Source organism: Coturnix japonica, chromosome 7, assembly GCF_001577835.2.
Source record: "Coturnix japonica isolate 7356 chromosome 7, Coturnix japonica 2.1, whole genome shotgun sequence".
NCBI lineage: Eukaryota > Metazoa > Chordata > Aves > Galliformes > Phasianidae > Coturnix > Coturnix japonica.
Window position 1 is genome coordinate 13647239 of NC_029522.1, and position 15081 is coordinate 13662319.

At 39.5% G+C, this 15081-nt stretch overlaps 1 protein-coding gene across 1 annotated transcript in view; it reads left to right on the forward strand.

Annotated features, from left to right (window-relative positions):
- Positions 1–15081, forward strand: part of TTN (titin) — a 239816-nt gene that overhangs the window by 211262 nt on the left and 13473 nt on the right. Inside the window, exons 268-290 of the mRNA XM_032445727.1 lie at positions 353–649; positions 745–1332; positions 1426–1728; positions 1894–2190; positions 2670–2957; positions 3045–3344; positions 3451–3753; positions 3913–4218; positions 4321–6087; positions 6184–6480; positions 6820–7107; positions 7200–7499; positions 7623–9689; positions 9811–10113; positions 10195–10500; positions 10633–10923; positions 11054–11353; positions 11458–11763; positions 12011–12316; positions 12418–12699; positions 13426–14019; positions 14125–14412; positions 14527–14826. Coding sequence (XP_032301618.1) covers positions 353–649; positions 745–1332; positions 1426–1728; positions 1894–2190; positions 2670–2957; positions 3045–3344; positions 3451–3753; positions 3913–4218; positions 4321–6087; positions 6184–6480; positions 6820–7107; positions 7200–7499; positions 7623–9689; positions 9811–10113; positions 10195–10500; positions 10633–10923; positions 11054–11353; positions 11458–11763; positions 12011–12316; positions 12418–12699; positions 13426–14019; positions 14125–14412; positions 14527–14826 — 10677 coding nt within the window. The remainder of the gene's footprint in view (positions 1–352; positions 650–744; positions 1333–1425; positions 1729–1893; positions 2191–2669; positions 2958–3044; positions 3345–3450; positions 3754–3912; positions 4219–4320; positions 6088–6183; positions 6481–6819; positions 7108–7199; positions 7500–7622; positions 9690–9810; positions 10114–10194; positions 10501–10632; positions 10924–11053; positions 11354–11457; positions 11764–12010; positions 12317–12417; positions 12700–13425; positions 14020–14124; positions 14413–14526; positions 14827–15081) is intronic.

A 15081-nucleotide genomic window follows, 5' to 3' on the forward strand; every position in this document is an offset into this window, starting at 1 on the left:
AAAAAAAAAAAAGAAAGAAAGAAAAAATCAGTAACATATGACAATGCATGTTCTGAAATGTTTACTTCAAAATAATATAAAATATTTAATCTGTTTATAATAAGAAAGTTAAGTATGTGGTATATATGTTTGTGGTTTTACAAAAGAAAATGAGAAGCAGCAGCATGAATTTTAAAGTTTGTTTGCATTTTACATTATAATGTTCTAATATACTAATTCATTTAAAAATAATTTAAAAAAACAAACAAACAAAAAAACAAAAAACCCACAAAACCAAACAATCCAATGTAATCACTAACATAAAAAGGAAAAACTTGCAATGTTGCTTAACCTGTTGAACTTTTTTTCTCAGAAAAACCCAGCCCACCAGAAAAGCTTGGAGTGACAAATGTCACGAAGGACAGTGTTTCTCTTTCATGGCTAAAACCGGAACATGATGGTGGAAGCAGAATCGTGAGCTACCTCATTGAAGCTCTTGAGAAAGGACAGCAAAAATGGGTTAAGTGTGCAGTTGTAAAGACAACTCATCACGTTGTCCATGGTCTTAAGGAGAATGTTGACTATTTCTTCAGAGTGTCTGCAGAAAACCAAGCAGGGTTAAGTGATCCTAAGGAACTACTGCTCCCTGTTACAGTTAAAGAACAATTAGGTAAGCTGCAGATGAAAGTTAATATGCGTTGAATTGAATTCATATTTTAGAAGAGATAGCGTTTTCTAATTATTTGAAAATGTTTTCATTTTCAGAATCTCCGGAGATTGACATGAAGGGCTTCCCTCACAATACTGTGTATATTCGAGCAGGTTCAAACCTGAAAGTTGAAATTCCAGTTTCTGGAAAACCATTGCCAAAGGTGACATTATCTAGAGATGGCACTCCAATCAAGCCTACCATAAGATTTCACACAGAAATGACAGCAGAAAGTTTCATTGTTAACCTTAAAGAAAGTGTGGCTGCTGATGCTGGCAGATATGATATTACTGCTGCCAATTCAAGTGGCACCACGAAGTCATTCATTAATATTGTTGTGCTGGATAGACCAGGTCCTCCTGTTGGTCCTGTTGTCCTTAGTGATATCACTGAAGAGAGTGTAACACTGAGATGGCAGCCACCAGCTTATGATGGCGGAAGTCAAGTTACCAACTATATTGTATTGAAAAGAGAAACAAGTACCGCTGCCTGGTCCGAGGTGTCTGCAACCGTTGCTAGAACTGTTATTAAAGTCATGAAACTCACAACAGGAGAAGAATACCAGTTCCGCATCAAAGCTGAGAACCGCTTTGGCATCAGCGATCATGTTGACTCACAGTGTGTAGTCGTCAAACTTCCTTACAGTAAGTAACGCACTTCTCACACTGCAGATCAAAATTTTAATGTTCAGATGTTGAAAAGCTTTCCTTAACCATCACTTCTTTTAATATCATCAGCTATTCCCGGTCCTCCTTCCACACCGTGGGTCACTAGTGTCACCCGAGAAAGTATTACAGTTGGTTGGCACGAACCAGTCACTAATGGTGGCAGCGCTGTCATTGGATACCACTTGGAAATGAAGGACAGGAATAGTATATTATGGCAGAAGGCTAACAAGACCCTCATTCGCACAACTCACTTTAAAGTCACCACCATCAGCGCTGGCCTCATCTATGAATTTAGAGTTTATGCTGAAAATGCAGCTGGAGTTGGAAAAGCAAGTCATCCTTCCGATCCGGTCCTTGCAATTGATGCTTGTGGTATGTATTCTGTAGAAAATAAAAGAAACCCAACCACTGAAGTAGCACTTTTTCTTTTTAGCTGTGATATTCTGTCTTGTGGAGTAAGCTAATACCTAAAATATTTCTTAATTTTATTATAAACACTGTTATTCACTTGCAATACTTTCATGTTTTCTACCACAGAACCACCAAGAAATGTTCGTGTCTCAGATATCTCCAAGACTGCTATTACTTTGTCATGGCAGAAGCCAGCATTTGATGGTGGTAGCAAGATCACTGGATACATCGTAGAAAAACGTGATCTACCAGATGGCAGATGGTCAAAAGCCAGTTTCACCAATGTTATTGAGACTCAGTTCACAGTATCTGGTCTGACACAGAATTCCCGGTATGAATTCCGAGTCTTTGCCAAGAATGCCATTGGTTCCATTAGTAATCCATCAGATGTTGTGGGTCCTGTTACCTGTGTTGATACATATGGTAAGTGTTTTGCAATGATATAACAGTTTTACAATGCTTGAAAGCTTACAGGAAGCACCGTTTTGTAGAACCATAGACTTTTTAATATGGAAAGCTAACTTATCTTGGTGTAATAAACTTGAATGACTGTGAGCTTTTTGAGCATGATTGTAATTAACATCTTCGGCTGTAACTGCATTTTTTAAGTTGTGGCATTTTTATTCTTTCAGCAACAGAAGTAAGCTCATGCTGCGTGACCAAAGTGATGACATTTGTAACATGTGGCTACCTTTTTTTTAGTAGTGAGAGTTCTAACTCATACTAGGTTTCTGATTTAAGTTACTCAGGCTAGCTTTAATCAATATTTATAAAACGCTTGTAAGTGTTAGCTTAGAAAAAGTATTGATAATTTTTACTTTTTTTTTCTTTTTTTTTTTTTTAATGACAAGTCTAAACTGTTTTGTGTTTGTTTGTTTTTTTTCTTATTCTTATTTTTTAAGGTGCACCTGAAATTGATGTGCCACCAGAATATACAGAAGTAGTGAAATACAAAGCAGGAACTTCTATTAAGCTAAAATTAGGCATCTCAGGAAAGCCTATACCAACAATTGAATGGTTCAAAAATGGCAATGAGCTGCAAACCAGTTCACTACTGTCTATTGAGAACACTACAGAATTTGCTTCTATACTCATCAAGGATGCAACCCGACTCAACAGCGGCACCTACGAACTAAAATTGAAGAATGCCATGGGTTCAGCATCAGCCCACATTAGAGTACAGATACTTGGTATGTCTTGAGAAATTACTGAGTAACATTGTTAAACAACAGTCTACTAAAAAATTCTTAACACCTTGTTTCTGGCACTTTATACAGACAAACCTGGACCCCCAACTGGACCGATACAGTTTAAGACAGTCACTGCTGAAAAGATCACAATAATGTGGGACCCTCCAGCAGATGATGGTGGTGCGCCTGTAACACACTATGTTGTTGAAAAGCGGGAGACAAGTCGTGTTGTATGGTCTTTAGTTTCTGAGAAACAGGAGGGGTGTATTATAACTACAACAAAACTTATCAAAGGAAATGAATACGTGTTCCGTGTCCGTGGTGTGAACAAGTTTGGAGTTGGTGATTCCTTGGAGTCTGAACCAGTTATAGCCAAAAACTCATTTGGTAAGAATCATGTAAAATCACTGATGGAACTGAATCATCCTATGTGGCATTTGCACATAGTATTCATCTACTAACATATATGTATATATATTTTTTTTTAATTTAGTTGCACCTGGACCACCTGGTGTACCAGAAGTCACAATGATAACCAAGAATTCTATGACTGTTGTCTGGAGTAGGCCCACTGCTGATGGAGGTAGCGAAATATCAGGATATTTTCTTGAAAAGCGTGACAAGAAGAGTCTTAGCTGGTTCAAGGTTACTAAGGAAACCATTCGTGACACCAGACAGAAAGTAACAGGTCTGACTGAAAACAGTGAATATCATTTCCGAGTTTGTGCTGTCAATGCAGCTGGACAAGGTCCATTCTCTGAAGCATCTGACTTCTACAGAGCCCTAGATCCTGTTGGTAAGAGACAATGTGCAATATATCTAATTAGTTAAAGATCAGTAGGCAACAAGCAATTAAGATGGCTTGCACCAATGTAACTGCAGGAGATTTTATTCCTTTTTATGATTACCTGTATGTATTGTTTCTGACTTTCTTTTCTTAAACTATCACTTACAGATAAGCCAGGCTCACCAACAAAATTGAAAGTTGTGGATACAACTAAGACATCTGTCACCCTTGGCTGGATTAAACCTGCTTATGATGGAGGAAGCCCAATTACCAGCTATGTGGTCGAGAAAAGGGAGGGTGAAGAACAAGAATGGACTATAGTCAGCTCTAAGGGAGAAGTGAGGACAACTGAGTATGTTGTATCCCACCTTCAGCCAAGTATTAATTACTATTTCCGCGTCTCTGCTATAAATTGTGCTGGACAAGGAGAGCCTATTGAAATGACAGAACCTGTTCAAGCTAAAGATATTCTTGGTACAGTACCTTTCAGTAACTTTTCTGTGGTTTTATTTTTTGGAGCTTTTTTTAAATTTTACATTCTAAATGTGCATTATTCATTTTTATCTATTTCCACAGTTGCACCAGAGATTGATCTGGATGTTGCCCTTCGGACTTCTATCATTGCTAAAGCAGGTGAAGATGTGGAAATAATGATTCCATTCAAAGGAAGACCTCCTCCAACTGTCACATGGAGAAAGGGTGACAAAAATCTTGCGACTGATGAAAAATATATCATACAGAACACAGAATCATCAACATTACTTTCTATTCCTCAAGTTACCCGAGATGATACAGGAAAGTATGTTCTTACAATTGAAAATGGAGTTGGAGAACCTAAATCATCATTTGTGAATGTGAAGGTACTTGACACACCATCTGCCTGCCAGAAGCTACAGCTTAAGCATGTTTCTCGTGGCACAGTTACACTTGTATGGGAGCCACCTCTCATTAATGGTGGCTCTGAAATAACAAATTATGTTGTTGAAAAAAGAGATGCTACAAAGAGGGCCTGGTCAACTGTAACAATGAAGTGTTCTCAAACTACCTTTAAGCTAACTAACCTGTCAGAAAAGACTGCATTCTTCTTCCGTGTTCTTGCTGAAAATGATATTGGACTGGGTGAGCCTTGTGAGACACCTGAACCAGTGAAAGCTGCGGACATACCAGGACCTATAAAAGACCTTGCCATGAAAGATTCTACAAAAACTTCTGTTAAATTGCATTGGAGCAAACCTGACTACGATGGTGGTAGCATTATATCAGACTACGTTATTGAAAAGAAACTACAGGGTGAAAAGGAATGGACCTATGCAGGCACAAGCAAGAGCTGTGAATTTGAAGCTGAAAAACTTAAAGAGCTGTCTGTCATGGAATTCAGAGTCTTTGCAAAAAATGAAAAAGGCATGAGTGATGGTGTTACTGTTGGACCCATTACAGTGAAAGAACATATAATAACACCAGAAGCTGACCTTTCTGACATTCCTGGAGGTCAAATGACTGTGCGAATTGGGCATAACCTACACATTGAATTGCCCTATAAAGGTAAACCTAAGCCATCAATGAGCTGGCTGAAGGACAACCTCCCTCTTAAAGAAACTGAACACCTTCGTTTCAAGAAAACTGAAAACAAGATAAGCTTAAGTATCAAGAATGTGAAAAAGGAGCATGGTGGCAAATATACTTTGATTCTTGATAATGTTGTCTCCAGAAAAACATTTACAATCACTGTCATCACTCTTGGTCCACCATCTAAGCCAAAAGGACCCTTAAGACTAGACGAAGTCAAAGCAGATAGTGTAGTTTTGTCGTGGGAACCTCCTGAAGATGATGGGGGAGGTGAAATTACTGGCTACAGTATTGAGAAAAGAGAAACTTCTCAAATGAACTGGAAGCTGGTGTGTTCGAGTGCTGCTAGAACGACTTTCAAAGTACCAAACCTTGTTAAAGACACTGAATATCAGTTTAGAGTCCGAGCAGAAAACAGATATGGAGTAAGCCCACCTCTTGTTTCAGCAGATGTTGTGGCAAAGCATCAATTCAGAACACCTGGTGCCCCAGGCAAACCTGTTGTATACAATGTAACTGCTGATGGAATGACCATAGCTTGGGATGCTCCTGCTTATGATGGTGGTTCAGAGATCATTGGCTACCATGTTGAAAAGAAGGAGAGAAACAGTATTCTGTGGCAGAAAGTTAATGTTGCATTAATATCTAGCAGAGAATACAGGATTACAGGACTAGTTGAGGGTCTGGATTACCAGTTCCAAGTATATGCAGAAAACACTGCTGGTCTAAGCCGAGCTAGCGAGCCAAGCAAGTTTACTTTGGCAGTCTCTCCAGTAGGTGAGTGAATAACCAGTCACCCAGAAAAATTCTGGTGTTGTAGAATATAGTGAACAGTAATAAAAATAATTCTTCATTATTTTTACCCCCTTTCAGATCCACCTGGTACTCCTGATTATATTGATGTCACCAGAGAAACAGTCACTCTTAAATGGACCCCCCCACTGCGTGATGGAGGCAGTAAGATTGTGGCCTACAGTATTGAGAAACGGCAAGGAAGTGAAGACCGGTGGCTGAGATGTAATTTTACTGATGTCAGTGAATGCCAATATACAGTTACAGGACTCAGTTCAGGCGATCGATACGAATTCAGAGTGCTTGCAAGAAATGCCATTGGTACTATTAGCCCACCTTCACAGTCTTCAGGCTATATCATGACCAGAGATGAAAATGGTAAGATTTCATAACACAATTGTGTTTGTGTACTGGAGCCAAGTAGACCTTCTGGAAGATGGGCAGTCACAGGGGGGAGAAAAGCATATGTCTGCCCCTTCCTCTCAACTCAGAATAATTTCTGCTTTTGCTCCAAAGTAGGAGAAGCTAACTGGAATACCCAAACCTGACAGACATACGTAATCATTGTTACGTTAGTAGCAAATAGTTTAGTATTTTTCATCTGTTGTAGTATGTTGCTGAGAGTGCTAACAGGAAAAAATAAGCTTACAGTTCATAATTCTGTATATAAATCTTTTATATTTGCTGAGTTAAGAAGACTATATTTTCCTTTTTCAGTTGCTCCAACGATTGAATTTGGCCCTGAGCACTTTGAAGGCCTAACTGTTAAAGCCGGAGAGAGCATTAGACTTAAAGCTTTAATCAAAGGACGACCAGTACCTAAGGTGACGTGGTTTAAGGATGGCAAGGAGATTGAAAAAACTATGAGTATAGAAATAACTACAGGTATTGGATATAGCACAATCTTCATTAGAGATGCTACCCGAGATCATCGTGGAGTGTACACAGTAGAAGCCAAAAATGCATCAGGCACTAAACGAGAAGACATTACATTCAGAGTACAAGGTATCATACCGAATGCTTTCAATATGATTTTTCATACCGGTATTTTACTCTAAGTGCCGGTAAATTATAACTCCAAACCTTTTATTTTGCAGACACACCAGGAAAAGTTGGTGGACCAATACGATTCACAAACATCACTGGAGAAAAAGTGACCTTATGGTGGGAGCCTCCTGCTAACGATGGTTGTGCTTCTATTTCCCACTACATCATTGAAAAGCGTGAAACCAGCAGGATTGCGTGGGCATTAGTTGATGACAAGTGTGAAGCTTGCAGCTACACTGCACTTAAATTAATTAAAGGCAATGAGTACCAGTTCCGGGTCTCTGCAGTAAACAAATTTGGAGTTGGCAGACCATTGGAGTCTGATCCAGTTGTAGCACAAATACCTTACAGTAAGTTCCCATCTAATTCCCTGGAAAACACTGTAGAGTTACCAACTTCTATTTCTAATTATGTTTTTCCTTTCTTTTTCTTTTCTTCTTCTTTTTTTTTTTTTTTTTTTTTTTTTCTTTTAGCTCTTCCTGATGCCCCAGGAACACCAGAGCCTACCAACGTAACAGGAGACAGTATCACTCTGACATGGGCCAGACCAAAGTCAGATGGTGGGAGTGAGATAAATGAATATATTTTAGAAAGGAGAGAAAAGAAGAGCATGCGCTGGGTTAAAGTGTCCAGTAAGAGGCCCATTGCTGAGAACAGATACAGAGTAACCGGTCTTATTGAAGGCAACGAATATGAATTTCATGTCATGGCTGAAAATGCTGCAGGAGTTGGACCTCCAAGTGATGTTTCAAAGCTAATTAAATGCAGAGAACCAGTTAGCCCACCTAGTGCACCTAATGTTGTAAGGGTGACAGATACATCAAAGACTAGTGTAAGCTTAGAATGGACCAAACCGGTTTTTGATGGCGGTATGGAAATAATTGGATACATTATTGAGATGTGCAAAGCTGATCTAGAAACATGGCAGAAAGTCAATGCAGAGACTGTTCTTGCTACTAAATATACCGTAGTTGATCTGGAGGCAGGAGAACACTATAAATTCAGAGTTAGTGCAGTCAATGGTGCTGGCAAAGGAGAAAGCTGTGAAGTTCCTGCATCAGTCCAAACTGTAGACAGGCTTTCCGCACCTGAAATTGACATTGATGCAAACTTCAAGCAGACTCACATTGTAAGAGCAGGTGCAAGCATTCGCCTATTTATTGCCTTCTCTGGAAGACCTGTTCCTACTGCTGTGTGGTCCAAAGCAGATGCAAATCTGAGCCTGCGTGCTGACATTCAAACCACTGATTCATTTAGCACATTGACTGTGGAGGAATGCAATAGAAACGATGCTGGCAAATATGTCTTTACTGTGGAAAACAGCAGTGGAAGTAAGTCTATTACATTTACTGTCAAGGTTTTGGACACTCCTGGCCCACCCGGTCCTATTACATTTAAGGATGTGACCCGAGGATCTATTACTTTAATGTGGGATGCTCCTGTGCTGGATGGAGGTTCACGTATTCATCACTACATCGTGGAAAAACGGGAAGCAAGCCGTCGTAGCTGGCAAGTGGTGAGTTCAAAATGCACTCGACAAATCTTTAAGGTCACTGATCTGGCAGAAGGTGTCCCATATTACTACCGAGTGTCAGCAGAAAATGAATATGGCATAGGTGAACCTTGTGAATTGACAGAACCAGTTGTTGCCACTGAAGAGCCTGCTCCACCTAAGAGACTAGATATCGTTGATACTACCAAATCTTCTGTAGTTTTAGCTTGGCTTAAACCTGACCATGATGGTGGTAGTCGTGTTACTGGATACCTTCTTGAAATGAAACAGAAAGGCGCTGACAAATGGATTCCAGCTGGTCAAACCAAACAGCTTACTTTCACTGTTGAAGGCCTTGTGGAAAACACTGAATATGAGTTCCGGGTCAAGGCAAAGAATGATGCTGGCTACAGTGAGCCAAGAGAAGCTTTCTCTTCTGTTATTATTAAAGAGCCACAGATTGAACCAACAGCAGACCTCAGTGAAATAAGCAGACAACTCATAACATGCAAAGCTGGAAGCACTTTTACTATTGATATACCAATTAGTGGCCGCCCAGCTCCAAAAGTGACATGGAAACTTGAGGAGATGAGGCTGAAGGAAACTGAGAGAGTTACCATAAGGACAACGAAAGACAGAACCACACTGACTGTAAAGGACAGTATGAGAGGTGACTCTGGGAAATACTACCTTACACTTGAAAACACTGCTGGTGTGAAAACATTTACTGTCACAGTGGTAGTCATAGGACGGCCAGGTCCAGTCACTGGCCCAATTGAAATATCATCTGTCTCTGCTGAATCCTGTATGTTGACCTGGAAAGAACCTGAGGATGATGGTGGCAGTGATATTACAAACTACATTGTAGAGAAGCGTGAATCCGGAACAACAGCATGGCAACTGGTAAATTCGAGTGTAAAACGTACACAGATCAAAGTCACCCGTCTCACAAAATACCAGGAATACAGTTTTCGAGTAAGCTCAGAAAACAGATTTGGAGTCAGCAAACCGCTTGAATCAAAAACAGTAGTAGCTGAACATCCATTTGGTAAGTGTAACATTTTTATTTTTAGGCTGTTCTCTAACTGCTCTGTGTGTGTGTGTGTGTATATATATATATATAACTATATAAATAACTAATACTTTCCCAACCTCCCATTTGTATTCAGTCCCACCAAGCCCACCTTCAAGGCCAGAAGTATATTCCGTGTCTGCAAATGCCATGGCAATTCGCTGGGAGGAACCCTATCATGATGGTGGCAGCAAAGTCATTGGATATTGGGTTGAAAAGAAAGAGCGCAACACCATCCTTTGGGTGAAGGAAAACAAAGTGCCATGCTGTGAATGCAACTTCAAAATCACTGGGCTGGTGGAAGGCCTAGAATATCAATTCCGAACCTATGCTCTAAATGCTGCAGGTGTTAGCAAAGCTAGTGAAGCTTCCAGACCCGTTGTGGCTCAAAATCCAGTTGGTAAGTATTACTTCCAATAGTTGTTTTGTAAATTAAGTTAAAATAGAACTGCATTTCTCATTTTCTGTTTTATTCCTCCAGATCCACCAGGACGGCCAGAAGTAACGGATGTCACCAGATCTACAGTGTCCCTGAGCTGGTCACCACCACTTTATGATGGTGGAAGTAAAGTTATTGGATATATTATAGAGCGGAAACCATATAATGAATCTGGTGATGGACGCTGGCTGAAATGCAATTATACCATTGTCTCAGAAAACTTCTTCACAGTGACAGCTCTTGGTGAAGATGAAGCATATGAATTCCGTGTACTAGCAAAGAACGCAGCTGGTGTGATTAGCAAAGGATCTGAATCAACTGGTGCTGTCATTTGCAAAGATGAATACTGTAAGAAATATTCATTTGGAACAACTAAATATGTGGAATTCCATTTTTTAATACTGTTGTGCAGTTTGTAATTTAATTTTTATTTTATTTTCTTCTTTTTTTTTTCTTTTTTTTTTTTTTTTCCTGTGACAGCACCACCAAAGGCTGAACTCGATGCTAGATTGCAAGGAGAAGTTGTGACCATTAGGGCTGGATCTGACCTTGTTCTTGATGCAGCCATTGGTGGGAAACCAGAACCAAAAGTCTTCTGGTCCAAAGGCGATAAGGAATTGGACCTGTGTGAAAAGATATCTCTGCAATACACCAGCAAACGAGCCATTGCAATTATCAAGTTCTGTGACAGAAATGATAGTGGAAAATATACTCTAACAGTGAAAAATGCCAGTGGGACAAAGCAAATTTCTGTTCTTGTCAAAGTGCTTGGTATGTTTTCCGTGATTAATGTTCGTGCTTATTGTATATTAAAAACAAAAACACCAGTGTCTCTGAATAAAAGAAGAGATAATTTTTTCTTTGTTTTCTAATAATAACACTTATTTCTACCTCTACCCAGATTCACCAGGTCCATGTGCAGGAAAAATCACAGTTAGCAGAATAACTGAAGAGAAGTGCACTCTGGCGTGGAATATCCCCGAGGAGGATGGAGGTGCACAAATCACTCACTACATTGTAGAAAGGCGTGAAACCAGCAGACTTCACTGGGTTATTGTTGAGGCCGAATGTCAGACATTGTCATGTGTGGTAACAAAACTTATTAAAAATAATGAGTACATCTTCCGTGTCAGAGGTGTCAACAAATATGGGCCAGGTGTTCCACTTGAAACAGAACCTGTCATTGCCAGGAATGCTTTCAGTGAGTGTTACTACCTTCCATTCTGTGTCAGAATGTGTGGAATGTCTGTCATAGGTAAACAATACGTAAAATTATGTTTTTCCCCTCATTTTTAAAACCAACAGCTATCCCAACACAGCCTGGTACTCCCGAAGAAGTGAGTGTTGGCAAGGAACACATCATAATTCAGTGGACAAAACCAGAATCAGATGGTGGCAGTGAGATTAAGGACTATCTTGTAGACAAACGTGAAAGGAAAAGTCTGCGCTGGACACGAGTGAACAGAGATTACACGATTTATGATACCAGACTGAAAGTTACTGGTCTTATGGAAGGTGGTCAGTACCAGTTCCGCGTCACTGCAGTGAATGCTGCTGGGAACAGTGAGCCTAGTGAAGCTTCACAGTATATGTTATGCAAGGAACCATCATGTAAGTTGCCACATTTAAAACATATTTTAACATTTACTTATAATAATGGAGCATAAACCCAAATTCATGCTTTGACTAGGATACTCAGGAAGACCTAGGAACTCACTGAACTAGGCAGTATTTGAAAAAATTTGGAAGCAGTTGTAATTCATCTTAAATGCATTTCCCAGCTTTTACTGTTGATAAACGATTTTTAACTGTAAAATGTTCCCTTAATCAATGTGAAATGTTTTCTTGTTTTTCAAAGATACTCCTGCAGCACCTTCAGCTCCAAGAGTTGTGGACACTACAATGCACAGCATAAGTTTAGCCTGGTCAAAGCCCACATATGATGGTGGTGCTGACATCTTAGGCTATGTTCTTGAAATGAAGGAAGAAGGTACTGAACAGTGGTACCGACCTCATACGACTCCCACTCTGAGGAATGCTGAGTTCACCGTAACTGGTCTTAAAACAGCCCAGAAATACCAATTTAGAGTTGCTGCTACAAATGTGAATGGTATGAGTGAATTTAGTGAATTGTCAGCAGAAATAGAACCTGTGGAAAGAATAGGTAATTTGAAGAATTCAGTGTGTATTTTAAAGAATAATTCTATTTTCTTTCAAAACTACTAAAAAATTAATTCATTTCATGTTTCTTGCACCCTTCATCAGAAAAACCTGAGCTTGAGCTTGCTGATGACCTGAGGAAGACAGTAACAGTGAGAGCTGGTGGTTCCCTGCGTCTAATGGTCTCTGTGTCTGGCAGACCCACTCCTGTAATCACATGGAGCAAGCAGGGTGTTGACCTTGTAAGTCGAGGCATTATTGATACTACGGACAGCTACACTCTACTTATTGTGGATAAAGTTAACCGCTATGATGCTGGAAAGTATGTCATTGAAGCTGAAAATCAATCAGGAAAAAAATCAGCAACTATTCCTGTGAAAGTGTATGGTAAGTACTACTACAATTATATATATATATATATATATATATATATATATATACAATTATATACAACTACTATATACAATTATAAAATATGGTTATTAGACTACTCATGGTGCATGTTATTGATGAGTAAGAAATTCAGTCATTTCTAAATAAAAAGTAGTTTTAAACAGCATGAGATAGTTTGAGAAGTCAAAGAAATAGAGGAAAATGTGAAGTTCTAAAGCTGTGCTACAATTGTAGAATAATTAAGGTGGGAAAAGACCACTGAAATCATCTAATCCCACCACCATGCCCTCTAAAGCATGTGTGCCATTTTCTTGAAATCATCTACCATTTTCTTGAAAACCTCCTGGGATAATGATTCCACCACTCCCAGGGCACCCTGTACCAATGCATTACCGCTCCTTCTAAAATCCGACCTGAACCTCCCCTGGCAAAACTTAAAGCCACTGCCTCTTATTCTATATCTGTCTCTTATTTTATTGCTGTTATCTGGAACAAGATTCCAAGACCTACCTCACTACAACCTCCTTTCATGTAGCTGTAGAGAGCAATGAGTCTCCCATGAGCCTCCTTTTCTCCAGACTAAACAATCCCAGTTATAAATGAAAACCTTTAAAAAAATAATAATAAAAAAATTATTGTTGTTTTGTTTTGTTTTAATTCAGAACTCAATCTGTGGAAAGGATCCCAAAGAAAAAAGCTAATATTTTCTTTTTGGTTTAGATACACCCGGTCCACCAGCTACAGTGAGAATTAAGGAAGTGTCAAGAGATTCTGTAACACTTACTTGGGACATTCCAGCTATTGATGGTGGAGCCCCCGTCAGCAATTATATAATTGAGAAACGTGAAGCTTCCATGAGAGCTTACAAGACTGTCACTACTAAATGCAGCAAGACATTTTACAGAGTTACTGGACTTCTGGAAGGAGCTTTGTATTATTTCAGAGTACTGCCAGAAAATATTTATGGCATTGGTGAAGCTTGTGAAACATCTGATGCAGTATTAGTATCTGATGTACCTATGGTACCACAAAAACTTGAAGTGATTGACACCACCAAATCAACTGTTACTCTTGCTTGGGAGAAACCAGCACATGATGGTGGCAGCAGATTGACTGGCTATGTTATTGAGGCCAGCAAAGCTGGAACAGAAAGATGGCTGAAGGTAGTGACAGTAAAGCCTACCATCTATGAACATACAATTATTTCTCTCAATGAAGGTGAACAGTACTTGTTCAGGGTCAGAGCACAGAATCAGAAGGGTGTTTCAGAACCACGAGAGATTGTCACAGCAGTAACAGTACAGGACCAAAAAGGTAAGCATCTACTGCTGAAAATAACAGTGTGAAACTGGCACCAAATCAATGCAATATTTATAAAGCAGATACTGAGAATATCAATGTATTTTTTTCTTTGCTTAGTTCTGCCAACAATTGACCTTGCTGGAATACCTCAGAAGACAATTCATGTACCTGCTGGCAAGCCCATTGAGTTAGCTATTCCAATTGAAGGACGGCCACCTCCTGCTGCGTCTTGGTTCTTGGCTGGTGCTAAACTAAAAGAATCAGAACGCATCAAAATGGAGACCGTTGCCAAAATGACTAAACTGACAGTGCGCGAGACCACCATTCATGACACTGGAGAGTATATACTTGAACTGAAGAACACAACTGGAACAGTTACTGATACAATAAAAGTTATAATCCTTGGTAAGAACTTCTGAAAGTAATTGTCCATCATCTTTTTTTGTCTGAACTTTGCTCCCACCGATATAATTTCTTCTCTCAACCTTATTTTGTGGCTCTTAATTTTATTTCTCATAGACAAACCTGGGCCACCTGTTGGACCTATCCGAATTGATGAAATTGATTCAAATTACGTAACCATCTCCTGGGAGCCACCTGAGCTGGATGGTGGAGCTACACTTAGTGGCTATGTGGTAGAGCAGCGTGATGCTCACCGCCCCGGATGGCTGCCAGTTTCAGAGTCAGTAACCAGAACAACATACAAATTCACCAGGCTTGTTGAAGGTGCAGAATATGTGTTCCGTGTGGCTGCTACAAACCGTTTCGGAATTGGATCTTACCTGCAATCTGAGATTATAGAATGCAAGAGCAGAATTCGTAAGTCTACCTTTAAGGATAAAATATGCATATTTAAATGGTTTATGTGGGCACACATAGATGAGATTATCCTAAACATTGCTACTTTATTTTGCCAAATAATGGGATGCATTATGGTACACTGTAGCCTTCGTATGTTTCTGGGGAAAATCCTCATTCATAAAGGTATTTAGGTATTGCAAATGCACCACAGAGAACATGGACAGTAAGCATGGACTTTATGCTTAGATCTACTGTTAGCTATCTACCTACCAT